General features: G+C 54.8%; 1 protein-coding gene across 3 annotated transcripts in view; it reads left to right on the forward strand.

The window, feature by feature from the left end:
* Positions 1–26,958, forward strand: part of RGS3 (regulator of G protein signaling 3) — a 122,451-nt gene that overhangs the window by 30,274 nt on the left and 65,219 nt on the right. For 2 of the 3 annotated variants that reach the window (XM_039240169.1, XM_039240207.1), the window contains exons 1-8: positions 4,645–4,712; positions 9,108–9,189; positions 10,026–10,131; positions 10,883–11,234; positions 11,971–12,010; positions 16,949–17,145; positions 20,052–20,135; positions 25,665–25,776. In XM_039240169.1, coding sequence (XP_039096100.1) covers positions 4,659–4,712; positions 9,108–9,189; positions 10,026–10,131; positions 10,883–11,234; positions 11,971–12,010; positions 16,949–17,145; positions 20,052–20,135; positions 25,665–25,776 — 1,027 coding nt within the window. In that variant the 5' untranslated portion in view covers positions 4,645–4,658. Of the gene's footprint in view, positions 1–192; positions 254–1,400; positions 1,492–2,121; positions 2,178–4,644; positions 4,713–9,107; positions 9,190–10,025; positions 10,132–10,882; positions 11,235–11,970; positions 12,011–16,948; positions 17,146–20,051; positions 20,136–25,664; positions 25,777–26,958 lie in introns of those variants that run through there. The other variant, XM_039240179.1, reaches the window with a different exon arrangement.

Consider the following 26,958-nt stretch of genomic DNA (forward strand, 5'->3'; position numbering starts at 1 on the left):
CCGAGCCTCAGCCTTTTCCTCCATGAAATGTCTCCACCTCACTCACACAGTTGCAAAGCACAAATGAGGCGATGCAGGTAAAAGTGCTTTGTAAACCTCAGCATATCAGGCAAACATACATTGCACTTGATAATTGACCTCCCGCCAGAGCCTGCGAAAAGGTGCTGACTCAAGCCTCTGTTGTTCTCTCAGACGGAGTGGACTCATCGGCTGCATGAGCTTTGGGGTGAAGTCCCTCCTGACTCCGGACAAGGTGGGTCCCAGGGAAGCCTCCGGCAAGGTCATCCCATGGAGGCCAGGACTAGTAGAGGCAGAGCCTTTGTCTGGAAGCCCTCGGGTGGGGTTTCTGTCTTATGTGCTTTACGACCTGAATAACAACACTGTTTATCATCTGAGTGACCAAGGGTTTGGGTCCCCTTCTTGGTTTCTCCTTGCCAGAGATCAGTGGTGCAGACAGCCCCAAGGCTTTCCAGGGGCTCTGGGTCTGATGTCTGCCATGAAGGGTGTCTGCAGGTCCCTCGGAGTTCAGCACTCCTGGACGAGGAGGGCTGGGTGGTCTCAGCCTCTGACATGATCTACCAGGTGGCGTGTTTTTGGGTCTAGCAAGTGCTCAGGGGTGGAGGGAGCAGCGACATCCCCTGTGGAGCTTTCCTTTCGGCTGAGTGAGGACTCTCTGGAAGCTAGAAACTCCTCCCTCCGGGTAGTGGGTCCCTTATCTGCCTCTGCACTGTACGCTCTCCCCCTACGGCCCAACTGGAGGCTTTTGAGCTGGCGAGAGACATGCTCCTTTTGCACATCCCCAGAGATGTCCTGGTGGCCTCTGCATGGACTTGCCAGGTGGCCCTGCCACTTGGTGTCCTGAAAGTGAAGTCTGGGCGTAGGTGGCTGGGGAATCTTTATCTTCCTTGTCGGTGCCAAATATCTTCTCTTGACTGCAGCTCTGGATTCATTCTGTCCTGGGAGAAGAGGTTCCCTCCATGGGGACTGCTCAGGAGCCTGGCCTTTCCATCCCCCCCTCCTTCCCTCCCTTCTGTTCTGTCAGTATGCATTGAGCTCCTACTGTATACCAGGCATGGTGCTAGGCACATCAAAGAGCCTGTGCACAGCCTAGTGGGAAGGCAGGCATGCGAGTAGACCGCTGTGCTCCAGGGCTGATGGGCTGTGGGCATTCAACAGAGTGGAAGACCAGCTCCCCCTGGAGCATCAAGGAAGGCTTCCTGGAGGTGTAGGCATGGCAGCTCCCTTTGGGGCAGGGCCGCTGGAGTGTCTGTCTCTGCAGAGATGCTGCTCCTGAGGGAGGCTCTCCAGCTGCTGCTTTTTGAGGGGGGTTAGGGCTGCCAGACCTGTGCCTTCTGCCTCGTCTGTCTGAGCATGTGATGTCATGCCTTCTCTCGTGACAGGAGATCAGCGGCTGGTACTACCTTCTGGGCGAAGACCTGGGCCGGACCAAGCACCTGAAGGTGGCCAGGCGGCGACTGCGGCCCCTGAGAGGTGCACGGATGTCACCTTCGGCTTCTGCCCAGACACGCTGCTCCACCCACCCCCCTTGGCTTCTCCTTTCCCTCCCTTCCTGCGTAGTAGCATTGCCCCGCTGTGTTGTGGCATCTGGCACCCCTGGCTGCAGTCAAGTCAGGGCTCCAGGGACTTCTCACAGCAGCTGCTATAACATAGGCTGTAGGCAGCCTCTTGCCCCCAACACCTTTATTTATATGGTTGGACCTTCCTGGCAGAGGAGCGCAGGCCTGACCCCGCGTGGTTGCTGAACCTCCACTCTAGCTTATGGAGGGCTGGGCTTCAGGAGCTTCCTGGATGGCCCCTTCCCAGGATCCTTTGGGCTGTCTTGCTGGCCTGGGGGTGCCTACCTTGATAGGCAGGGCAAGTGGGGAGTCCTGAGGCTCAGGACTTGGGTTTCGTGTTCCCTTCTCTTCTGTCCTTCTCACATGCAGTCCCGGCCTCTGATTCCCCGTGTAGCCTGAGCTTGTGCACCCCCGTATCCTGGAGGCCAGCAGCCACCCAGACAGCCACCTGGCCTGCCACTCTGGCCTCCTCCTCTGGGTGGTCTGTGGAATGGACACCTATGTGCCAGGAGCAGCTTTCTGACTCTCCTCTGTCATCTTCCAGAGCCGCCGCGGAGAATTCCAGGAGGTGGGGACACTGAGAGTGGGGAGAAACTCAAGGTAGGTGGGGATGCGCCGGGGTAGGAGTGACAGGGCCTGGGCACTGCCCTGGGCTCTGACTTGCTCCTGCTCTGTCCCTTGGCCCAGGAGACCCCTAAACAGGACCACATTTGGTGCCTGACACTCAGGTTCACTCGGAGCTTGGAAATTCAGCAAGGCACGCATTTTAAGGGGTTATTTTTGTGCTTTCCTCAGGTTACTCTTGGTTGGGACAGTGGTGGGGGGAGGGTCAGGCCCGGGCCTCTGGAGATGGAGGCATCTGGATCTTACCAGCTTTCAGTCTCTTAAGTCTGATTCTTTCCTTTCCCCCCTGGACCCCCTCAGACCGCTGGCTTCCCCTGGCGTCGTGGCCAAATCACCCTCAGCTTAGGCCTGCTTGATGTCAGGGAGCAGCTACTGGGCCTGAACCTGACACCAACAGGTCCTCACTCCATCAAGGCCGTGAATCTGGAGATTCACCTTCGCACAGGGATCTTGGTGAATTCTCCACACTCATTCCATCCCTTTGCAGGACACAGCAGGTGATCCATGGTTTTCTCTAACAGCTAAGAGAGGGGGAAACAAACTCCCCGCGATTGTTCTAGAAGCCCCGCTGCGTCAGATGCTGTCGTTACCCAATTTAATCCTCACTGCCACCTCTGCGATGGTTGTTACTTCCTCATCTCACACACGTAACGTTCAGAGATGTCAGGTCACTCTCCATGGCCACACGGCCACCGAGTGAAGGAGGCAGGACCAGGAGTAAGGCCTGGCTGCCTTTAAGTGCACACGGTGCCACACTGCCTCCTCACGTGGCCTATTTGGGAAGATATGATGGTGCTCTTTTCCCTGATAACATCTTACATGTAGACGTGTTATAGTCTACAAAGCATTTTCCTTTTCCCTGACTCAATTCATTCACCCATCTATTCATTTGTTCACTGTTTATTGAACACTCTCGTGGGCTAGACCCTGTGTTGGGTGCTGGGGTATAGCTGTGGGCAAGTCAGAGGGGCCTGCCCTCATGGCACATACAGTCTAGAGCTGCACTGTCCAACATGGTAGCCACCAGCCACTTGACGAGGGGCTAGTATGACCAAGGACCTGAACTTTTCCTTTTATTTAACTTTAATGAACTCAGATGTACCTTGCACATGTGTCTTGTCCCTACCATATTGGGGCAGCACAGTATGAAAAGAATTTGCTGGTTACTATATTCTGTAGCTTCGTTAGGAGTTTAAGCTTTGCAGCTTCGGTGAAGGAGCTGTATCTCTCTCCCTTTCTCTGTACTTGCCCAGAGAGGGCAGTGACCAGAGAGCCTTAACTGATGGTTTATGGGAATGACATGGACATCAACACTGCACATTTCTAGGTGGCTTCATTCTGGATCTGCACACAGGCCCTGACCCATGGGGACATTGCTCTGAGGCCCAGTTGATTTTCCTGGGCTTTGAACTCAGACATGTCCTTCGGACTCAGCGCCGTGGGGGAGGTTGTCAGAAGCTTGGTCAGGCTGAGGGGGAGCCTCCGGAGGTCACTAGCTCAACTCTCCTGTTGTGCACGTGGGGAGGAGGAGAAGTTGTGCACAGGTGACCTGCGCACTGTCACGGCAGCCAAAGCTGGGCCGTACCAAGGGACACTCTCAGGTGTCAGGGACATGCGTGGAGGGGTGGGTCTCCCCAGAGATGGTGAGGTGGGTGTAGGGGGCGCTGGGATCACCAGGTACTGCCCTACAAAGCAGGGAACAAGACTGGGGTCCAGCTCCCCCCTACCCTGCTGCGTGACCTTAACCACTGTAGACCCCAGCTTCTCGATGGGTAAAATGAGGAAACCAGATCATCTATTGATTGGAGCTCCCTTCCTGATTTGCCTCTATGGTCTACATGTCATCAGAGCCGTGAAGCCGAGGCAACTGACTTTGAAGTGGCTTCTGAATGGCAGGCTGCTCCTCACACTCCACAGGGTTCATGTTCTCTGTTTTGAGATGGGACATCTGTGAGTGCAACCCCCTAAGGCGTCCTTGGATTCTTTAGATTGTGTCAGTCCTCTGGATTTGCTACCCGGGACCCTGGGATTTGCAGGGGGAGGTGGCGTTGTTATAGAGCGGGGGCCGTGTTTTCTGCCTGGGTTCTCGTCCAGCCAGGGGTGTTTGTGAGAACATTGGAATCACAAAGTGGCCCACGGCGGAGAATGCAGCCAGAACAAAGGCGCCCTCTCCCCGCCGGGGGCCGGGGGGAATACTAACTAGTTGACAGGAATTTTAATATAAAACTCTCCCTCTTCCTTGTCATTCTGAGGTTTCAGGAAGCCTTCGGGCTTATCGTGCAGAGGCACACAGCACAGACAGGGCTTGGGGAGGTGAGAGGTGATTTCCTGCCATTCTTCTGCGGGGCGGGCTTCCCAGGGCGGTCATGCCAGGCTGACGGGGCGCAGTGTGGGCTCCCACTGCTGGGGGGAGAGCTGGGATTTCATGGGGCGGCAGCCGAGACGGGACCCGCAGCCATGAACCGGTTCAATGGGCTCTGCAAGGTGTGCTCGGAGCGTCGCTACCGCCAGGTGGGTTCTTGGCCCCTTGGGGGCGCGTAGGGTGTCACTGGGGGTCGAAGATGGGGGCTCTCCTGATCAGGACGTCTTTCCCCACGAGTCCTTCCTTGTTTCTTTCTGCTCCTTGCAGGTTAATTTCAGTCTAGGGGGAGGATAGAATCAGGAGCTGGCCCCAAGGTCCATCCCTCACCTCCTCTCTAGGGGCAGACCAGGGCCAGCTCTGTCCTAACCACGGACATGTGGTGTCCTTGGTGAGATTATCTAGTTGATTTTTATCTGGGGGCAGTGTGGGTTTAAAAAAAAAAAAAAGCTTGAGACTGGAAATGGCTGAGCCTCTGGGTTTTGTGTTTTTGCTAACTTTACACTTTCACCAACTGTCACTACTTCCGATGGGACAGGGGTGCCTGTCCTGCGTTGTCTGTGTGTGATTGTGTGTTTTCATGTGTGTTGGTGAGATGGGATGTTTCCGTGTGTATGTGTGCACACATGATTTCCTCCCTGGTAGCTGCGATGCCTTGGGGTGGTTCCGGAGTCCTCCGCTCCAGAGCCCATCCTCACTGAGAAGGCTTGGCCTCTCAGCCTCCGGTCTTGGGATGTGGGGCAGACTGGGAGCCATGATCCCGTAGCTTCAAGGCCCTTCTGGAGCTGCGCTCGACACTTTTTCTTACAAACAAGGAGTGGGGACAGGGAGGGTGAAGGCAAGAGATGTCCAGTTTTTTGGGGATGTCCGAACTGAGGGGAGTTCAGGAATGGTTCTGATTTTAAAAGTATAGAAAAGTCCCTCTGTGCGTTGTAATGACCAGACTGGAATGTGGGTCCCGAGTCCTGCAGACAGGCACCCTCAGGTCCTTGGGAGATGCCCAGAGGGGCCTCCTGCACCGCGGCTTGGACCCTGGGGGCCCACCTGTCCTCCTTGCCACCCTCTCCAGGCCTCCCAGAGCCCAGCAGAACAGCTCCCCGTGACACCAGCAGCTGGGGGCAGGGTGGTGGGGCAGAGGGCGCTACATGGGAGGTCAAGAAGTTTTTGGTTACCTTGGGCCAGAAGACTGAGGCCCACTGGCTGTCAGAGTAGGGCCAGGCATGGATCTGGGTGGGGCCTGGGGCTCTGGGACTGAAGTTCAAGACGGATCCTATGCTAGGAACCAGCATAGGATTTGGGCACCAGCTTTTTGCTAGACTTGGCTCAAACTCAGCCCTGCCTCCCCCCACCTTTTTTTTAATTTAAAAAATTATTTATTTTGAGAGAAAGAGAGAGAGAGAGACTGAGAGAATCCCAAGCAGGCTTCGCACCATCAGCACAGAGCCCAATGCTTGGTTTCAAGCTGAAACCAAGAGTCAGGTGCCTAGCTGACTGAGCCACCCAGGGGCCCCAGCTCTGCCCTTCTTAGCTGTAGCTCTTGAGTACGTCAGTAGACCTGCCTGAGCCTCAGTTTCCTTGTCCGTGGAGCTGGGATGGTAATCTCCAGTGATGGTGCTGTGAGGTGGCTGGAAGGCTGTGTACAGAGCGCCTGGTGCAGGGCCTGGGATGGGCATCTAGGAAATGTTCAATCAACAGTGGCAGTCAGGGACCTGGTTGGAAGTCTGGGCGTGACAGAGTATCAGAAAGCAGGCAGGAGGGCAGAGGTGAGGTGCTAGCCTGGGTGAGAGCTGGGAGCAGTGACGGCCCCTGCCCTGGACAGGAAAGAGCAAGGAGCACCCGCCAGGAAGGATGGCCTCAGCCAGGAGCTGCTCCCCTCACCTCCTGACCCTGAGGCCCCAGGGCACAGGGGAAGACTGAGAGCTGGGGGCTGCTCCTTGCTCACTTTAGCATTCAGCTGCCTGCTCTGTGCAACGGGCGTACTAAAACCAGCCCCGCGTTCCCCTCGGGGCTGCAGTGATGATCCGGTTCCCTGGGCATTGACCTCAGTGCTCATGATGGACAGAGCATGATTTTGCCTCCTTTATTCGGTCCCACCTCTCACACTGATCACGGAGGGGAGCTTGCTTCCTGGCACCCTTTACCCATCCCTTCCCTTCCCAGCCCCCAGCTGGCTTAGACTGTTTTCTGGGCTGATTCTTCTCAGGCTGGTACTTAGGAAGGCCCAGGAGGCCCCGGCCCATAGTCCTGCCCAGAGGGGTCCAGGGTGTGGGAGGGGAGGCTCTTTTGTGGGAGCATGCCCCTTTCCAGATCCAGCTCTGGGGCCAGTTCCCAAACTGTTAGCGTTGAGCCCATGGGTGCTGGGACCCGTTTGCAGAGCTGGGATCCCAGGCAGGAGGGCTGTGGCCCTTTCTGGGGTAGGACTGGGAAAGGTCTAGAAAAACTTTATAATCCCGGCTTCTGCTTGGGCTGAGGGTGGCTTGACAGGCCCCCCAAAGGCCTTTCGAGTCACACGGAGTGGACCAGGCTCCTGACATCTTCCCTCGGCCTCAGCCTGGGCTTTTCACGCTCACTCCACGGTTTGTTTTTCTTTCTTTCTTTCCATTTTTTTCTCTTCCTGTCTTAGCTGCGTGTTTTCCCAGAATTCTTATGGGAACAGGGTATTTTCCTGCCCCCTCCCCCTTCCCCTTGTCTGTCAGATTTCCTGTTTTACAAACTTGCTTTGAATCCAGGCCCAGGGCTGGTGGGAAGCAGAGGCTCAGGGGCCTCCCCAACAGCCTCCAAGGGCCTTGGCCACGCTGGGTCCCCTGGCCCTCCCCTTCCTCATGCCTGGCCTTTGGGACAGCTGGTAGGTGAATGCCAGGTGCCCAGCCTTGAAGAGACAGTCCCTAAAGGAAGGAGACAGGAGTCTCCTTACAAAGCCACTGGCCCTTGTCCCTTTCCAGCTTGCTGAGCTGGCTTCTTCCTCAATCCACCTGGGACAGCCTCCCTGGGGCCTCACCAGGGCCCCCTCCATGTCCTCTTCTCCCAGAGAATCTCTTAGGGCCCCGCTGAACCCCCTTTCTGACTTTGATGCCCTTAGGTCTGTAGCTCTGAGTAGCCTGGAGTCCCTCTTTGGGGAGGCAGGGTCTGGGCCTTCCGCACCCCACCCAAAGCCTAACTGGCAGCCTGCAGAGGGGGAGCAAGGCCCAGGTGAGCCAAGCCAGCAGACAGCACTGCATCCTGGCAGTTTCCTGCTGCTGGTGGGACAGTGCTGGGCTGTCCTCACTATCACTTGCTGAGTTCCTGCTGTGCACCAAGCCCGCTGTCCAAGGTCAAGCACAAAGAACTGTTCCCGACTCTGTCCTCACACCCAGCTCCAGTGCATGTTGTAGCCTTCATTTCGGAGAGATCGGCCTATTCCTGTGGCCCTCTAGGACCCGAAGACCAAGACCTCAATGTCTCGAAATGTCAGCAGAACCCGGCATGCAGTAGGAGCTCGATAATTGTGTGTTGCTTTGGAAAGAGGTCCGAGGGCTGCCTGGCTGGCTCCAGAGTAGAGCACCAGACCCTTGATCTCAGGATTGTGAGTCCTAGCCCCATGTTGGGTGTGGTGCCTACTTTAAAAAAAAAAAAAAAAAAAAAAAAAGGAGGTGTGGCGCCTGGGTCACTCAGTTAAGCGTCTGACTCTTGATTTTGGCTCAGGTCAAGATCTCACAATTTCTGAGTTTGAGCCCCGCATCGGGCTCTGTGCTGACAGGGCGGCCCTGCTTGGGATTCCCTGGCCCTGGCTCTCTGCCCCTCTCCCCAGCTAGTGTGTCTCTCTCTAAATAAATAAACTTGAAAAAAAAAAAAAAAGATCCAGGAGGTAGGGCCCCTTCCTGGGAATTCTGAAAGTAGGGTTGTGGATCTGCCACGCAGCAGGCGCAGTGAGGTCAGGGACTAGTTCAGGTTCACCCAGGACACCTATCTGTGCCCTTACCTGCCCCTCACCTGGCAGCCCTCACTGGATGCCTTGAGGCCTCAGTGAGGGACTGCCCTGAGAACACTTGCACTTGTCCCCTGACCCTTGGCTGGAGTGGGGGGTGTGTGTGTGTGAGTACATGTGTCCCTCTCTTCCCTCCCCTGTGCTGTGGGAGGGTAGTAACCAGATGGCTTTGTTTCTGGGCCCTGAGCACAGGGCCAGCCCGGGACAGATGCTCTGTGAATCCCCAGTGCAGGAGAGGGGAAGAAGGAAGGGACCGAGGTGGAGATGGGCAGGTCCAGTGGGCATTTTGGTAAGGGACCGGACCATGTGTCTGCAGGGTCTGAGGAAGGTGAGGCTTGCCCTTCTGGGGCTCTAGCCTGGGTTTACCCCCTGAGTTCCCAGCCTTCCTGCTTGGCCCACGACCCAATGCTCAAGCTGCCTGGGCCAAGATAGGCACGGCAAGAGCTGGCCAGCCTCCTTCTTGGCTCCCTCTCACCTTGGAGAGGAGGGCGGCTCTGGGGTAGGGCCTGTGGGCTTCCGGACCTTGGAGCAGAGGCAGCAGCCTTGTGGCTTCTGGGAGTAACTGGGTGGGGCTGTGTCCTAGATCACCATCCCGAGGGGGAAGGACGGCTTCGGCTTCACCATCTGCTGTGACTCTCCGGTTCGAGTCCAGGCTGTGGATTCTGGTGAGTGAGCGCCTCGGGTGATGCCAGTCCCGTCCCCCACCCCCACCCCTCTCAGGCACCTGGCTTTGCAAACAAGATGTGGGAGCTGAAAGGGGAGCCCCAAACTGGAACGGCGGCCTCGTTTTTCAAAACCAAAGAATACTGTTTTTAAATGACCACAGATGAAGCTGAAGTTTACGAAAATATATTCACAATTTTTTAAAAATCAAAGTGAAAGTAGGTTTTTTAATATTTTGTGTCCCAGTCATGTTAAACAGGAACTAAACTGCCGTTTCCAGTAAGGGCTGCACGGGAAAATGAGAGTCACTTACGTACTTTATGTGGGATCGGTATTTTATCCTATTCCAAGCCTGATTAGCACTTAAAAATCGGCATTCTCTCCCTGTTTTTCACAAAGACTTCTGACCACAGAGGAGAAGCCGGGGCTTGGTGATGGAGGTGAGTCCCGCCCTGTGCCTGCAGGGGGACCGGCACAAGACCGGCACTCAGAGAATGGCGTTAAGGAATGAAGTGTTTGAGCCTGGCAACAAGGAAGGGTTCTCGGAGGAGGCGGCCGTGGGAGCCCTTGGGGAGAGAGGGCGAGGTGGGGCCTGGCTAGAAGGGTGGACGGCTGAGGAGTGAGCAGGCAGAGGAGAGATGGGGGCAAACGAGTGCCTCCTTCCTGGGCCCCTGTGAGCCACTGAGTTCGGCCCTGCGTTTTGCAGATGAGGAGACAGAGAGGGGCAGACTTGCTTAAGCCACTGCTGGGGCCGCGACTCTAGGTCATGTCATGGGTCATGTCACTGGCGCACCCTGGACTCCAGGAGCCCTCAGGCAGCTTTTCTTGGTCCCTGCAGGAGGTCCGGCAGAGCGGGCAGGGCTGCAGCAGCTGGACACCGTGCTACAGCTGAATGAGAGGCCTGTGGAGCACTGGAAATGCGTGGAGCTGGCGCACGAGATCCGGTGACAGCGGTGGCGGGCGGCTCTGGGCCTCGGGCTGATGGCCCCCCTCCCCCACCCCCCAGCTCTGGGCACAAGGCCTCTCCTGCCCCCTCCTCTGAGCAGCTGTGAGCAATTCACTGTGCTCCTCCTCGGGGAATCCTCCTGTTTCTTGGCCTGAAAATGGAAGGTTCAGGCTCAGAGCAATTTTGGATCAGGGAGCAAACAGCAGGGGAGAAGCTCTCAAACAGACCCCGTGGTTCAGGCGAGGCTCCAGGGCGTCGCTTTTTACTTGAGCTCATTATCTGCCGTTGTTCCTAAAGGATGTGTAGATGTCGCAGATGTTTCATCGAGCACATGAGAAATTGTTCTTTAGAATGTTTGGGTCCCCTACACTGGGACCTGCTGGGGTAAAACTCTCATGACCCGTTTTCAGTTTGCTTCTAGAAGGACTAGAGGCGGGCTTGCACATAGGTGGCTTGCTGGCTCCTCCCTTGCTTATACTTTGCCCATGATTGACCTCAAAGGTTGAGTTTGCTACTCTGGTTTCACCTGGCCGTGGCCTCAGGGTCCTTCTCAGCCACTGCCGATCAACTAGAGTTGACCTAAGGGACCTGGTCGCTGTCTGGGCTTGCAATGACCTCTTACCTCCCTTCCCTTCCTGCAGACCACTGGGCCTTCTCTGCCCTCCCCCACCCTTTTTCTCTGCCCTGCAGACCTCTGCCCTCAACTCAACTTTGTGTAACTCCCCCCCCCCACCCCCTGCCAACTCTAGGAGCTGCCCCAGTGAGATCATCCTGCTTGTGTGGCGCATGGTCCCTCAGGTCAAGCCGGGGCCGGACGGCGGGGTCCTGCGGCGGGCCTCCTGCAAGTCAACACACGACCTCCAGTCACCCCCCAATAAGCGCGAGAAGAACTGCACCCACGGGGCCCAGGCGCGGCCTGAGCAGCGCCACAGCTGCCACCTGGTGTGTGACAGCTCAGACGGGCTGCTGCTCGGTGGCTGGGAGCGCTACACAGAGGTGGCCAAGCGCGGGGGCCAGCACACCCTGCCCGCACTGTCCCGGGCCACTGCCTCCACGGACCCCAACTACATCATCCTGGCCCCACTGAACCCTGGGAGCCAGGTATGGACGGCTGGCTGGGAGAAGGTGAAGGGCAGGGGTCTGGCCTCGCGCACGGAGGCTCTGCCAGGGGCTGGGAGTGCCGAGGGAGGAGGCAGGGTGTGGGTTAGCTCTGGCCGCCCTGCTCTTTGAGGGGGGGCGGGAAGGGAAAGCAGATGGGTCTTTGTGGCCTCAGGGCACAGATGCGGGCCAAGGGGAGGTCACAGGGCAGAAGATTACACCTCAGAAGAAGGAAGCGCTTTCTGCCACTCTGGGCTTACTCTGGGAAAGAAGTGTTCTGAGGTTGAATGAGTTTGAGAAATAGCCCAAACTCTCCCCGTTTTCTGGACGCGATTCCCCATGTGGATGGAGTAGACTACTTGGGGCTGAGGGTACCCTGCAGTGGAGGGCGGTTTAGCCCAGCACTTTCAGAACTCCCCTGCCGGTAGGTACATCCTTTATGGCAGGCTTCTCGGGACCCGCAGTGCCGGTGTACCCTGGAAGGCACTTTGGAACCAGCTGCCATCCAGAAAGTTGGAGACACAGCCTAGAGGTTACACTGGCTGAAAGCTAAAACCTTGTTCCACCCTCACATTCTAGAGGATTCCAGATTCTGTGATCCCACCACGCACCGCCCTCTGCTCCTTAGCCGGGCGGCTGTTTCTCATCCTCTCCCATCCCCAGGCCGCAGCTGAGCAGCCTGCCTGGGGGTCCCTCCCTGTTCCTGGCGCTGATGCGATTCTTCTGTCTTCTGTTGCAGCTGCTGCGGCCTCTGTACCAGGAGGATGCCATCCCCGAAGGTGGGTCTGTCCTCTGCCGTGTGCCCTCCCGGCTCCAGGGAGATGCGAGGCCAGCTGTTAAGACCCCCAGCACATGGGCACAGACTCTCTTTCCTCCCCATGTGCGCTCTCCCTCACTGAACCAGTGTCTTGCCTCCTCGGAGCCGCAGCTGAGAAGCAAGAAGGGATCTTCCCACGGCAGTCTAAGAGTGCATTCAACGGGGGTCATCCAGTCTTACTGAGCAACCAGTATATGTTAGGTGTCATAGGCCTCTGGTCGGGTCTGCACAGAAGAGGGGCAGGGAGGGCTCCGGTCAGAGTTGCAGGACTCTGAGCAATTCACGTTCCATCACTGAGCCTTGGTTTCTTCATCTATAAAATGGGGCTGATCATTTCCACCTCAGAGGGTTGTCAGGAGGGGTAAAAGAGATGCTGGCTGTGAGCAGTAGTCTGTCCACTGAGAGAGGCCATGCAGGGGATGGCTGTCTTTGAACTTTATAGGTTCCTTTGGCTGTTGAATCTGACTCTTTTTTTTTTTTAAACTTTATTTATTTTGAGAGAGAGAGAGAGAAAGCATGAGTAGGGGAGGGGCAGAGAGAGAGGGAGAGAATCCCAAGCAGGCTCTGCACTGTCAGCGCAGAGCTTGACGCTGGACTCGAACCCACAAACCATGATATCATGACCTGAGCCAAAGTTGGATTCTCAACCAACTGAGTCACCCAGGCACCCCTCCCCCATTGGCCCGATTTTTTTAAGAGCCAGGGAGAGAAAACCAGGGTCTACCGAGGATGCCTGAGTGGCTCCGTCCATTAAGTGACCAACTCTTGATTTTGGCTCAGGTCATGGTCTCAAGGTTTGTGAGTTCGAGCCCTGCACTGGGCTCTGCGCTGACAGCGAGGAGCCTGCTTGGGATTTTGTCTGCCCCTCTATGCTGACGTGCCTGCCAGGGTCCAGCTGACTGGAGTCCAGCTGGCATCTGGAAGGCTGTGACCAGCCTTGCCTGACGGCCCTGTGCTGCAACCCTGTAGCACCTGCAGAGAACCTGTGAACTTTCTTCCCTGAGAGGGGCCTTTCCCAGCCACCTGCAAGCTCGCGGCCTTGCCTCCCTCCCCAACAGTAGGGTGATGTCGATGCTGGCTCGTAGCAGGTTCTTGGAAAAGTACCCACGCCTTTTGGGAGGGAAAAGGGCTCCCATCAGGCTCAGAGCTGCTGACGGAAGGCGTCTTCATTCTCTCCAGGGTAGGCCATTTGGGTGGATAGGCCTGGTCTGCTGGAAATGAATCTGCGTTCCTTCTGGAGAGGAGTCTGAGAGTTATTCAACACTGAGTTCTTAAAAAGCTTTTAGGCAGCGCATTAGGTTAGAGTGGAGATGTCCCTGCTAAATGGTGACTTCATTAAGGGCAGGGCCTGGGCCGCCTCATGTATGCGTTTCCGTGCGGACCCGGGGCACGGCAGGCAGCAGGTACTCAGTAGGATTTCCGCTGAGTGACTGAGTGAAGGAGAATGACGCTGGCTGGTTGCTCCTAGGGTGGAAGGCTGGTCACAGAGTGAGGGGGCCAGAGAGGTGTGGGGCCATTAGGGGGTTGGTGGAGTGGGGTTGACTCCTTCTTGGCCTCAGAGATGCCTCTTGGTGTCCTTCCAACCTGTGTCCACGGTTCGAATCCCCTCCGTGAATACAGATTTAGTGAACCAAGAAGGGCTGAGTCATTGAAGCTGTGGAGAGAGAGGGACAAGTAAGCAGATGATGACGGTGTTAATAACGACGGTGGCTTTTTGAACACATTGTATTAAGAATTGACCTTCCTTCATTTATTCTTCAGGATGATAGGATTTTTTTGGTGTGCAAGGACGTCTCTGCTCTTTATCAGTCCTCAAGCCTTCATGGCTCCAAGTCCTGGAGTTCAGAGGAAGGGGTGGAACTGAACCTTCCCTTAAACACACTTGGGGTTCTCCAGAGGCTGGGCTGTCACCACGGTGCTGACTTCTGCTTCCTCCTGTGGTTGGGCTGCATGGCCTCCTTTCACGGGGCAGGATGGAGCCATCCAGAGTTGAATGGGGTCTGGTAGCCTTCCGAGGCCTAGGGTGCTGGCTGCTTGTAGCTGGCATGTTCCCCAGGGCCACTGGGGGCCCTCAGCATTGTCCCCTGCCCTTCAAAGGGGCCCGGCCTCAGATGCCCCATCACCAGAGTGGGACGCCTGCCAGGGCTCGCCTCGGAAGCCAGAGCAAAGCTGAGTAATTACTGTGTTTGGTCAGTGAAGCAGGTGTTCTAGCAAAAACGGGTGATGTGGGGGCTCGGACCAGAGGATGTTAAGAGGTAGCAGGTGGGGAGCCAAGGGGATTGACTCTGCAGAGCTCAGCAGCTGGGTTGCAAACTGGACTGTTTTTTAAAAAAGATACTTTAGAAAATTCTTTTTGGAGAGCCCGTGCCTGGTTGCATGTGACGCAGGGGTGTGTGGAGATGGGGGTCCCAGGCATGACGGTTGCGTAAGTTGGACTGATCTTGCTTTGTACCGTATCCTGGCCAGGTGTCCTTGGAAAGGTCACCCAACCACCCCGGGGCTCAGTTGCCTGGTCTATAAAATGGGGCTAAGCAGACTTCCTACCTGAAGGCAGAGGCATGTCACACGGCTTATCTATGGCTCTGCAGGCCCAAGGCAAAGGGTGCTGTGATGACCCTGTGCAGCTGGGCCAGGGAAGGGAAGGCATGGATTCTTGCACAAGGCTGAGACAGGGCCCACAGGGCCCAGATTTGGGCATCGGCAAAGGGTACCCTTTATGTCTGTTTTGTGTCAGTCCCCCCCCCCCCCCCCCCCCCCCCCCCCCCCCCCCCCCCCCCGCCCCCAGCTTGTCAGCCCTGTGTGGTTTTGCCTTCCCTGGTCTAGGCTTGGTCATGTTCAGATAGACTGTCTAGTTTCAGATTGACCCTGAGACCTCATTCACAGTATGGTTTGAGGCCCAGCAGCCCTGTCCTAACACCAGCCCTGATGGGTTTGTTGTCTGTCGGCTTGGGTGTGTGCTAATCCCCTGTACACTCTGCTCTGGTACCATTCATGGAGCCCTTTCCCTTTGGGCCTGTCGTGAGAGCCCCCCAACAGCAACCCTTAACAGTGGAGAAACTCCAGCTCAGAGGGGGAAGGAAACTTCCTTCTGGTTGCCCAGCCAGAGTCTGGGGGAGCCAGTGTTCAAGTTCAAGTTTCTTGACCAACTCAAATCCAGCAGAGGTCTTGTGACCCAGGATGGACTCTTTCAGCGGAGGGGTGAAAGCCTGGCAGCACAGACCCCACCCCTGCGGCCGGGGTCCATGGCCAGATCAGAGGAGGAGCTAGCTAACTACTTCCATGCACCTGTCCCCCTCCCTCACCCTTTCTAGTCTTCTCTAAGCCACTCCTCAAAGAGGCAGGAAGTGGTTTAAGTTATTATGGTTTGAGATATGGCTGTGATGGGTGGTCACTTGTGAGGGGAGCTGACTTGTTTTTCTCGCCCTGCTCGGGGAGAAGGGGCATGAGGTGGGCGGAGGAAATAAGTGTGAAATCTTCCGAGTTGAGTTTTTCCTCTGAGGCCATGGACCTCGCGTTGGTGGGGAGCTTCCCCGAGATGTAGCTGGGGTCATATCACCTGCTCACCCACCGGCTGCCAGGACTGAGGAGCGGTGGGAGCGGACCTGGGACCTGGGACACCCAGGTATATGCAGAGCGGGAGGCTGTGAAGTTGGCTTCCTACCTGCTCGCACCCAAGAGTCCCTGCCTTTTTAGCTGCTCTGTGCTTTGCTCCTCTGCCTGGAGGACCGGGCATGATAAAGACCCGATTGCTACCTCTTGTTCCGTTGAGGGTGTGTGTCCGGCAGTGTCCCCTGCTGGGTAGCCTTCTGCTCTCTTCCCTGAAGGTGTTTCCCCCCTCTCTCCTTTTCCTGATTAGAATGACGAGGGAGTTGGTGGCCAGCCAGGGTATCTTCTGGCTGCAGTGAAGACTAGGGTTTTCAGTCTGTGGGGCACCTGATGAACCTGCTTTTGCACGCGGAGGAACCGCAACAGCAAGAGCCACAAGAAGTTAGCAGCTAACGTTTCTCATGCACTTACCGGGTCCCAGGCATTGTTGTGGGGCTTTACTTGGAGCATCTCATTGAACTCTCACAGTAACCCGTTGAACTTGGTAATATGATTGCAGTGGAGGAAACCAAGTCTCTAAGGTGGGGAAGTGAATGGCTGAAGGTCACCAAGCTAGTAAGCAGATACGAAAGGGGTTTGGGCACAGCCACGTGGCTTCAGAGCTGGTGTTCCTTCCCGAGAACTGGGGCAGTGGGTGCCACTGTTCATTGTAGACTGACTTGTGTGAGCCAGGCTGCCCCCGCCCCCTCGGCTAATAGAGGGAAGTCTCCCATACAGCCTGGGAAAGCCCAGGGGGCTTGGGATTGGGCTGGACCTCCAGTCCCTTTGTCCGTGGGACCTGGGAGGCGATGGAATGGGTGAACTGTGCCAGGCATGTCGAGGGAGCCGTGGCGGCGGGGAGAGCGCGCCTCTGACACATAGGACAGCCTCGTTGACTGATGGTTCAGTGTGGGACCATGGGTCCCGTGTGGTCATATCATCTGACTTTTCAAATAGGAGAGGTTTCCTGATTTTGAAAAGTATGAGGCCAAACCGATGTCTGATTCAGGCTCTGGCCGCCAGGCGGTGCCTCTATCCTAGTTGGTGGCTCCCAGCTCTGTCCCGGAGTCCCGGAGCCGCTGGTTTATGTGAGAGTCCCATCGGAATGTGAGGAAACTCCTTGAGGCCTGAGACCCTTCTGAGGCCTCCTCTGTGTTCCCAGTACCTTGCACAGGGCCCGACATATAGCATATGCTCACTAGATGGTGACAGACTGGCTGTGTTCCCCGTTTCTGCAGAGGGGATGTCTTTGCAGGTAAGGCAGGGATGCCTTTGCATGGAAATGCCTCATGGTCCCCCCATTTCTGTTGCACAGAATCAGGCGGTCCCAGCAAAGGGAAGTCCTACACAGGCCTGGGGAAGAAGTCCCGGCTGATGAAGACGGTGCAGACCATGAAGGGCCACGGGAACTACCAGAACTGCCCGGTCATGAGGCCACACACCCCACACTCAAGCTACGGCACCTATGTCACCCTGGCCCCCAAGGTCTTGGTATTCCCGGTCTTTGTTCAGGTGAGCTGGTGGCTGGCCCCACGGGCTCCCTCAGGTGATGAGAAAGAGGAGGGTCCTTCACCCCAGGGTTTGGGGAGGTGCCTCATTCCAGGAGGGTCCCCTTTTGGGAAAGAGATGGCCACAGGTGCTCAGAATTCTAGGGGTTATACCGAGGGAGCAGAGGTTCCCAGGAGGGGGAACAGGAGGGTGGGGGCAGGGAAGCTTAGCACCAAGAGGCTCTTTCCTGACGTCCCCTTTCTCTGGGGACAGGGCAGGCACACTCCAGCTACTTGGTGCCTTGTCACAGGGCCTCTTTGCTGAGGCTTCTGCTTCCTGCCTCATCAAGGGCTTCCTTGGTCTTAGCAAACATGCCTGGCCAGGATGAGCAGCTGGCCCAGATTCGTCTAGATCTCCCTTCTGCTTCTCCTCTGCTTTGCCCCTCGCTTCCTCCCCCTTTCCAAACTTGCGTGTCTCCCACCACCCAGACACAAGCTGTGTGAACACGCAGGTGTCTCTTCTGTGTGCATATACATGTTTCGGAAAGAAAGCTAAACTGATCGTGTGGCACATTTTCTATCTTTCTGCCTTTTTTTTAAACTTTATTTTTATTTTTAAATGTTTTTTATTTATTTCTGAGAGAGAGATAGGGTGAGCAGGGGAGGGTCAGAGAGAGAGGGAGACAGAATCTGAAACAGGCTCCAGGCTCTGAGCTGACTGTCAACACAGAGCCCAATGCGGGGCTCTAACCCATGAACCGTGAGATCCTGACCTGAGCTGAAGTCGGACTCTCAACTGACTGAGTCACCCGGCACCCCTCCTTCTGCCTTTTTTAAAGGAAAATTGTAGCATGAACATTGTCCACCTCACTAACTACTCTCTGGGCCTCTCTTTTGTAGTGAGCACACACTCTTCTATCCTTTGGCCGTACCATCTTTTTTTTAACAGGCTCTCTATTCAGATATTCTTCTGCCTATGTCCTTTGCTATTGTAAACAACTCTGTGATCAAGATCCTTGCCCATGACTTGCCCCTCCAATTATTTTCCTTGGAAGAGATCTTTAGAAGTGAAATGACAGGGTCATGGGTCATAAACATTTTAAAGGCTCTTTATATATTGACAGATTGCTTTCTAGAAAGACTGTTAGGGGCACCTGGGTGGGTCAGTCGGTTAAGTGTCCAACTTTGGCTCAGGTCATAATCTCACGGTTCGTGGGTTCAAGTCCCACATTGGGCTCTGTGCTGACAGCTAACTCAGAGCCTGGAGCCTGCTTTGGATTCTGGGTCTCCCTCTCTCTCTGATCCTCCCCTGTTCGTGCTGTCTCTCTCTCTCTCTCTCTCTCTCTCTCTCAGAAATAAATAAAAACATTAAAAAAATTTAGAAAGACTGTGTTAGTTGATCATTTTCATCAGCAACCTAGAGATGACATAGACCCGGGGGCTTCATTTTTTTTTGGTTGTTTTTTTGGAGAAGGAGAGAGAGAGTGAGGGCAGGGAAGGGGCAGAGGGAGAAAAAATTTCAAGCAGGCTCCAGGCTCAGCATGGAGCTCAATGCAGGGCTTGATCCCACGATCCTAGGATCACGACCTGAGCCGAAATCCAGAGTTGGACGCCCAACCGACTGAGCCACCCAGGCGTCCTCCTCAAGTGCCTCGTTTCTGACCATGCCTTCCTCCTCTGTCTCCCTGGCATCCCATTCCGGGACTGTTGCTGTCCAGTGGACGTTAGAACCCACACTTTGTCAGGGTGCAAGGCATCGCTGGCGAGTGACCTACCTCTCCTCAAACAACTCCCGCCTTTTCTTTTGGTTTCTTTTCTCTCTCAGGTCAGAACCACAAAGGGTCTTGGCATCCACAGGGGTTCTTTTCCATTTTCTTTTTAAGATCTTTGTTAAAAAATCTAAGGTTCATTTTCAAAACGTTATAACGACTTTTCAATTGTAAAGTATGTAAGCCAGCGTGCGAGCCGGTACAGTAACGGATAATTGCGAAGCAGGTGTCCGCAAAGGGACAGCTCCAGGCCATTGCTGCCACCGCAGAGGCTGCACATGTTTCTTCCTGATTGTGGTGCCTGACTCCACGCTTGTCACCTCCTTGCTTTCCCTTCCTTCTGCCATTGACGTGTGCTTTCCTGGGTCACACGTTTTGTTTGGCCTCTTCTGGGGCCTGGCTTCTTCTGCCTCACGTTCCTCATGACGTCCAGCTAGGTTGTTGTGTACAGATGACATTTGTCCCATTATCTTTCTTCCATCACCTTGCTTGGTTCAGGTCACCCGGAAGCCACGTTATAAATATACATTCACAGAGGATAAGTCCTGCTGGGTAATCCAGATCTCAGGGAGCTTTCTCTGGTCTGGGCAAGGGGCAGGGGCTCCTCGGTGGGTATGGGGTAGGGTGCTGGGGTGAGTCAGAATTTTGGGTGGGAATTGGTCCCTGGGGACGGATGACTTCGAAGGAGTCTTAACTCCAGTGCATTTTGAATATACAGCAGGGACTGGCCTGGCTCTGAAGGGACTTAAGGGACCAAATCTGGCACGAGGCTCTCAGGAGGATGTCCTGAGAGCCCGTGCCCGGCAGCAGGGACTTTCCCGCGAGGCCTGAAGGGGACAGATGGAGAAGAGGGGGGCCTAGGAGGGCCCCGGAGCCCCGCATAGCCGGGGAGCTCGGGGAGGGATTGTGAGGGCCCAAACGTGTGGTTGGACTTCCTGTGAAGCTTGGGGGGAAGGTGGCAGCAACAGTTCCGCCCAGGACAGGAGCATCTGTCTTTCTGTTTCCACCTGTGTGTGAGGGGGCGTCTGGGCTCCCAGGGTGGGGGGAGGCCAGAGGCTGCTTGTAGTCGGCCGAGAGGGTTCTGCGTGGCTGGCTCCAGCAGGCTGCCTGTCCCACACCCCATCTCCGTCCGACCTCTCTGAACTGCCCATGTTGCTTCCAGCCTTTAGATCTCTGTAACCCGGCCCGGACGCTCCTGCTGTCTGAGGAGCTGCTGCTGTACGAGGGGAGGAACAAAGCAGTCGAGGTAAGGCTCACACACGTGTGTCCCGGCTGGGCGTTCACCGGCATCCTCCAGGCCCCTAATGTTTCTCTTCCCGGGGGTCTTTCTTGTTTTTGTTTATGCTTTTTTTAAATAAATTTTTAATGTTTTTTTATTTCTGAGAGAGAGAAAGAGACAGCGTGAGCAGGGGAGGGTCAGAGAGAGAGGGAGATACAGAATCTGAAGCAGCCTCCAGGCTCTGAGCTAGCTGTCAGCACAGAGCCCGACGCGGGGATCAAACCCACGAACTGTGTGATCATGACCTGAGCCGAAGTCGGACACTCAACCGACTGAGCCACCCAGGCGCCCCCGGTGGTCTTTGAATTGTATGGTCTCAGGGTAGAAAAATCCTGCAGTCTTCCACCCTCCTCCCCTTCCATACCCCTCCTTCCCAAATAGCTACCCAGCTTTTGCTTGTACATCTCTAGCCATGGGGAACTCGCTACCTCTCAAAGCTGTTTAGTCCATCTTTGGTGGTTAGAAAGTATTCTCAGTCCCTCAAGACGTCCCGCTGCTTATGGCAACTTCCCCTCAGGATCAGGAGAGGTGGCGGCTCACCCCAGCTGTGATGAGCGACTGTGGGTAAGACGATTAGAGCTGTTAGCCAAAGACCATTTTTGAAGGAGCATCACTTAACTCAGGTTTTCTGGGTCTGTACTAACCCGAATCCCAAACCCTCTTCTGAGGGGCCAGTCTATGATTTCTCCTGGGCTCTGTCCCTACCAACAGAGGCCTGGGTGTGGAGATCATGCCATTCTGCCTGGAAGCCGGCCTCGGCTTCTCCCTAACTGAGGGATTTCCCTCCCAGATGCAATGCCCGGAGCCGGCTCGGTCCTGTAAAGTCTACTTGGCACAGAAGTTCGAGCCCCGGGATCTGACCAGACTCCTGGGGGCTTGCTGCTGGTCAGGCCGGCAGTGGGGCTTGGCTGAGCTCAGTGACAGCTTGGGGTGGCAGAATGATCAGGAACCCTGGAGGAGGCTGGCCGCCTGCAGCCAGCTCCTGTTCTGCTGCTGGCTCACTCGTGACTTCTCTGTCCTTCCTCCGTGCCCTCATCTGAAGGGCGTGTGGATTGGAGGCAGCTGAGGTTGGCTGATCTTGAAGGGCCCATAATGGGACATTCTGTGTACATTCTGTATAATTGTGGCTAAGCAGGAGGGTGCTCGAGTGTATGTGTGTGTGTGTGTGTGTGTGTGTGTATGTGTATGTGTGTGTGTGTTTCAACAAGGGGACCAGCATTTTCTTCTTCACGGGAACTCCCTGGGGACACTGCATGCTTATTTCTCCCACACTGGCATTGAACTTCCTGATGGAGACCTTTCTTAGGAATGTTGGCCTAGCTTCTAAATTGCCCGGGAGAGAGTAAAGCTTCATGTTGTTGAGGGGGGATTTGAGTTTCAGGAACAAGAAGTCACTTGCAGCTGTGCTTGGTGAGTTAGTGTGTGGAGCTAAAGGCCAAGGGTCAGAAAATGAGGTGTGGCTGTAAATTCACAAGACCCAGAGGAAGGCAGAAACGGCAGCCGTCCTGAAATATACACATATGTCTAGATTGGCTTTTCTGTTTGTCCCCTCGCCATCAGGTGCTCAAACACCGAGCACTTACTGTGTATTCTCACTATGCACGCGCTTTACCTAGTAGGTCTTAAATGAGCTCCTGAAGTATCCTCTTGAGAGTGGGCCCAGTTGTCCCTACTCTACAGATGAGGAAGCTGAGGCTCTGGGGAGATTAACTGGAACTCCAGGGTCTCAAAGCCCATAAGGGATGGATTCCGGATCAGCAGTTGGTTCTCTGGCTCTGCGGTGCTTTGAGGACCCCATGCTGCCACTCGCATGTTTGTTTGAAAACAGATGGCGAGCACATGGCTGGAGCCATAGCCCGATTATAGTTACAGTCTGTCCAGGAAATCTTTGTCTACTGGATCTTTGGTGCCTTAGAGCCAAGAGATCCCTTTTGAAGATTGCAAGAAGTGATACAAAGACAAGTGAAACAAATACATGTCTTTTTCATGACATATGTTAGCAAGGAAATGCATGGATCTTGGTACCTTCAGGTCAAAAGTCTAGACCAATTGGAGAGGGGCTTGGATAAGTTTGTAGAATGGCAGCGTTGGTTGGGCCCTTGGGAGCTGCCCGTTCTGATGGCTTCTCTGTAACCTTCCGGCTGATGGTTTCCAGCCCGTTTTGGATCTGTAGAGGCAGGCGCTCGAAGCATGGGTTTTGTTCCTGGAGAGTGCCAGATTGTAGAATGTAGCCCGTAACAGAAATCTTTATTCCTGGCATGCCTCCTGCCCTTGTTCTTCTTCCCATCTCTTCTCCGAGGATCCTCCTGTTTGCTAACGTCTGTGAGCTGATGCAGTATGGCACTGAGCTGCCCCCGGTCATACCCCCTCCCAGGAGTCACACACTTGACTAACGGACCCGGAGGTCAGATCGACATCATGGAGTAGCCTCACTCACCTGTTCAAACAAGAGCCGTTGAGCGTCTAACCTGTGGTCAGGCCCAGTGCTAGAGGTCACGGGGGCACAGGACAGACACACCCTCACATTATGCACTGACTCACTGAGTTTACCATTAACTAAGGCACCAAGGTCTTTTGGGCAAACCCTGCCTTTAGGCAAGATCTCCAGAGAAAGCTTGGCAAAGGCTGCTTGGAAGAAGTGACCCTCCAGATTGCAAGGATTTCTTAACCAAGCCATCTCTCAACCCTTGACCCTGGGGGAAAACAGGTGTGCCCTTGGAACATGTGTGGGGAAGGCAGCAGGTAATTGGGCCGTGGAGACGGGCATCACGCCACCGTGGGTTCTGTTGGAAGAAGGCCAGCATGGCGCTGGTGACTTGGGAGAGGCCCCCCGCCGCCCTCCCCTGGCACACTCTTACCCCTCTGCCCCGCCTCCCGCTGTGTGCCAGCTCTGGCCTTTCCCTGACCCGACCTTTGGGGAAATTCTTCATTCATGCCTTAATCACTTCCTGTCTAGACCACATTCTCCGCTCTGGGAATCGGGGCCAGAGTAGTGGGCTGGAGCTTTCTCACCTTGTCCATGGTTCTTCTCCCGTTGCCGTCCGCCCAGCTGTCTCGGAGCCTGGGACTTTTTTTTTTGACTTCTTAGGTTCCTGACAGACTGCCTCCTCAGACCCTTCCCTGACCAGCTTCCCTGTGGGTCCAGAGGTGACTGCCGGCTTTCTTTATAGTGGGAAAGCCTCCAGGTTTGCTCCGAGAATCCGCCTCTCACTCCCTTCTCAGCTCTTAGGTCATCTTCTTCCCCTCCCTTAACTTCAGTTTTGGTCTCCTTTGCTTTGCTGTTTGGGTCACTGCTTGGATTCTTTCACATTCAGGGGCAGGACAGCTGTAGGCATATTGCTACCTCTCCATATAGTGAAAGCTTTGGGGTCAGCTAGACCTAGGCAGTGGTCCCTGGCTATGTGGCCTTGGACAGGTCACTTAAACTCTCTGAGATGCAGAGTCCTCATCTATAAATAAAGGCAGTCATGTTATTTACAAGTGAAAACCCACTGAGCAGAAAGAAAGAACTTAACAGATGGGAGCTTCTTTTGGGCTGTGGTGGGTCAAGACTGGTGTGGAAAGGGGCCGGAGATAGTCACCAGCCCGGGGTTCCTGAGTTCTCGTATTTGGTCCCTGTGGGACAAGTTAGAGCCACCGAGAGCCTTCTGTTCAAGGACACCCCCTATTGTCTCCATGTCCCAGATCCCTTCAAATGTCTGTGTTTGTGCCAAGCGGTCCTTTGAAAAATATTTATATATTTTTAAATCACAAAAGTAATAGACTCTCTTGCAATACAGTGCAAATTAAACAGAAATGTATGAATTGAAATTCTACTCCCCAGAACAAAGAGTATGGGGAGTATCTCAGACAAACATATAAATTGACAGTTTTTATTTTACAAAATTGGACTAAATGGTAGGTATTTTTGCACGTTGCACTATTTGCCTTACACAGTATAGGGTGGGCGCTACGTGGCAGAAATCTGCCCACATTTCTGCCCGCATAGCTCTCCTTTATTCTTTAAAAAAATTTTTAAAAACATTTATTCATTTTTGAGAGACAGAACATGAGTGGGGAGGGCAGAGAATCTGAAGCAGGCTCCAGGCCCTGAGCTGTCAGCATAGAGCCTGACGCGGGGCTCAAATCCATGAACTGTGAAATCCTAACCTGAGCCAAAGTCAGACACTTAACCGACTGAGCCACGGAGGAGCCCCTTCTTTATTCTTTAAGTAGTTGCATACAGTTCTAGCATAGGGAGGTAGGAATAATTTATTTTATCCATCCTCTCTCAATGGGCATCTGTGTTCTTTTTTATTACAAAAATGCTGCTGACAACATACTTATGTTTTAACATTAATATATCCTCGTAAGCATTTCTGTGGGACAGGGCATCAGAGGTGTAGGTGGTAGGTCCGTTAACAATCTGATAGTTCAATGTCAACATGTTGACTGTTAAAACTTCAGCAACCGCCTGGCACATACTGGCTGTGGCCTTCGGGGGTGCATGCGAAGCCCTCTGGCTGATTCTTCTTGCCTCAGGAGAGGTGAAGTGTCAGCCAGTGACACCTCCAAGGAAAGTTCATGTAATTAATAATATGCTGTCCTCTTTGGAGAATATAACCTTGGATTTTTATTGCCTTTAATGAAAGTCCACTGCAAGAGCAGTGTAATCTTCAGCGGCATTAGGGGATCAAGTGGGTGTTTTTAGCATGAAACTATGCGGAGCATGCCTGTTGGTTTACCTATACTGTCTAAAAATAGCTTTCTCCTTTATTTTTGGAGCGGCTAGCGCATAAAAAAGAGATAAAAGTCCCATACGTGTCCGTACTGGAGCGTAAACAACTGGCTTTTTCTTGAACCAATTATGCGTTAAGGCAGTTAAAATGATCTGCGAGGAATGTGGCAGCAAAAGGACTCACACTGCACGATGCTTCGATTCGAGGTCTGCACAGGGCCCATGAAAGACGCCTGTGAGGGACCTGGGCAGGGGCTCTCGGTGTCTGTATGGACGAGACAACCGGAGCCGAGGGTTCGGGGACCCTAACCAAGTTTTCACGGCTCCTGAGCCGGGGTAGGAGCCTCAGGACTTCCGATTCCAAGTGCAGTGCTCTTCCAGCCAGATGTTCGGAGAACGCAAGCAAACATGCAAACATCCCTCAGCTCCAGGGAGAGATTCCAGGGGCGGTTAGTCGGAAAGATGGCCCGGGGTGGGGGGAGGGTGTTGGGCTGTGGGGGGGCCCTCAGGGGTCACCTGCCGTGGAAGGTGAGGCTCCTGTGTTAGCCTGCTTTTCCCACCGTGACAAGGAGTGGAGGTGGACAACCCCATAGAGACAAGGAGAAGTCTGATTGCAGATCAAGTGTCTGCCTTTGGCCGAGGCCACGCTGAGAGTCTGATCCTGGTCTAGTTCTGCCCGAGATGATGAGGACCCCTTGGCCAGACCTCCCTGGGAGGCTGTGGCTCCTGGCCTCTGGGACAGCAGAGCAGCCAGCTGTGTTTGCTCCCTCGTGATGCAGGTGACGCTATTTGCCTACTCGGATCTGCTGCTCTTCACCAAGGAAGACGAGCCGGGCCGCTGCAACGTCCTGAGGAACCCCCTCTACCTCCAAAGTGTGAAGCTGCAGGAAGGTAAGTGTGGACCCGAGATGTCCCGGACCCCCTTACACTGCCCTGAGTCCTGGGTAGCACGGATGTCCCGTTTGGATCCGGCGCCTCCGACAGCAGGGCTGCCAGCCATCCGTGGGGCATTTGAGCGTGTGTGGTAGGGTCAGGTCCTGCCCCCAGCTCTCAGAGACTGCCTTCCATTCTAGGCTGTACCCCCTGAGCTTTGCTGGGAGGTTTCTGTCCCAGACACATTTCAGGGAGGCCATGGAGTGGAGTGGGAAGAGCTTTGGATTCAGACCTGTGTTTGAATCTTGGCCCTGCCCCTCACCACCTGTGAGTGTGGGCAAGCTCTACTCAACCTCTTTGCGCCTGTTTCCTCACGTGCAAGTGGGGCTACCAGTAGGCTGTCGTGAAGATTAAGTTAGGTCAGGGGCGCCCGGGTGGCTCAGGGGATTAAGCATCCGACTTCGTTCGGCTCAGCTCATGATCTCATGGTTTGTGGGTTCAAGCCCCGCGTCCGGCTCTGTGCTGACAGCTCAGAGCCTGGAGCCTGCTTCGGATTCTGTGTCTCCCTCTCTCTCTGCCCCTCCCCCACTCATGCTCTGTCTCTCTTTCTCTTTCTCTCTCTCTCAAAAATAAATAAAACATTAAAAAAAAAAAAAAGGATTACATTAGGTCACATGCAGAATGCCTGGCCCACGCCAGGTGCCCAGGCCATGCTAGCTGCCGCCCCCACATCCCACCTGTAACCTCAGTGGGGGAACCCTGCTCCTTCATCACCCAGCTGCATCGCCCAGGCCAGAGCCTCCAGATTGGGGAGCGCGTGGGAGCGTGAGGCGAGCGAACATCTCCCCGCAAACTTTCCACTCGGAGGAGGGGAAGGGGAAGCCAGCTGGGAGTATCTGTTGAGCGGTTTGGTTTGGCGCCTGAAGTCTGCCGAAAGGGGCTCGATTTCCTCTCCCAGATTATGAAAACAACAACAGACCTGTTTGAGCATGGGTGACAGGGGCAGGGAGGAAAATATTACCCAGCGAAAGAATTCTGTTTTGACGGGTTTTGCTCCAGGAAAACTTCCTGCCTGTTTGCAGACCTGTCCTGTGTTCCTGTGTGTTCGGTGCACCCGCTGTTCTTCCTCCTTAGAAACCCGGGGGGTGTGAGAACCTCCACTCGGGCTGCCCCAGTCAGGAAGTCGCTCACAACTTCTCC

This window comes from Hyaena hyaena, unplaced genomic scaffold (genome assembly GCF_003009895.1).
Source record: "Hyaena hyaena isolate Hyena2069 unplaced genomic scaffold, ASM300989v1 scaffold_6, whole genome shotgun sequence".
NCBI classification, from domain to species: domain Eukaryota; kingdom Metazoa; phylum Chordata; class Mammalia; order Carnivora; family Hyaenidae; genus Hyaena; species Hyaena hyaena.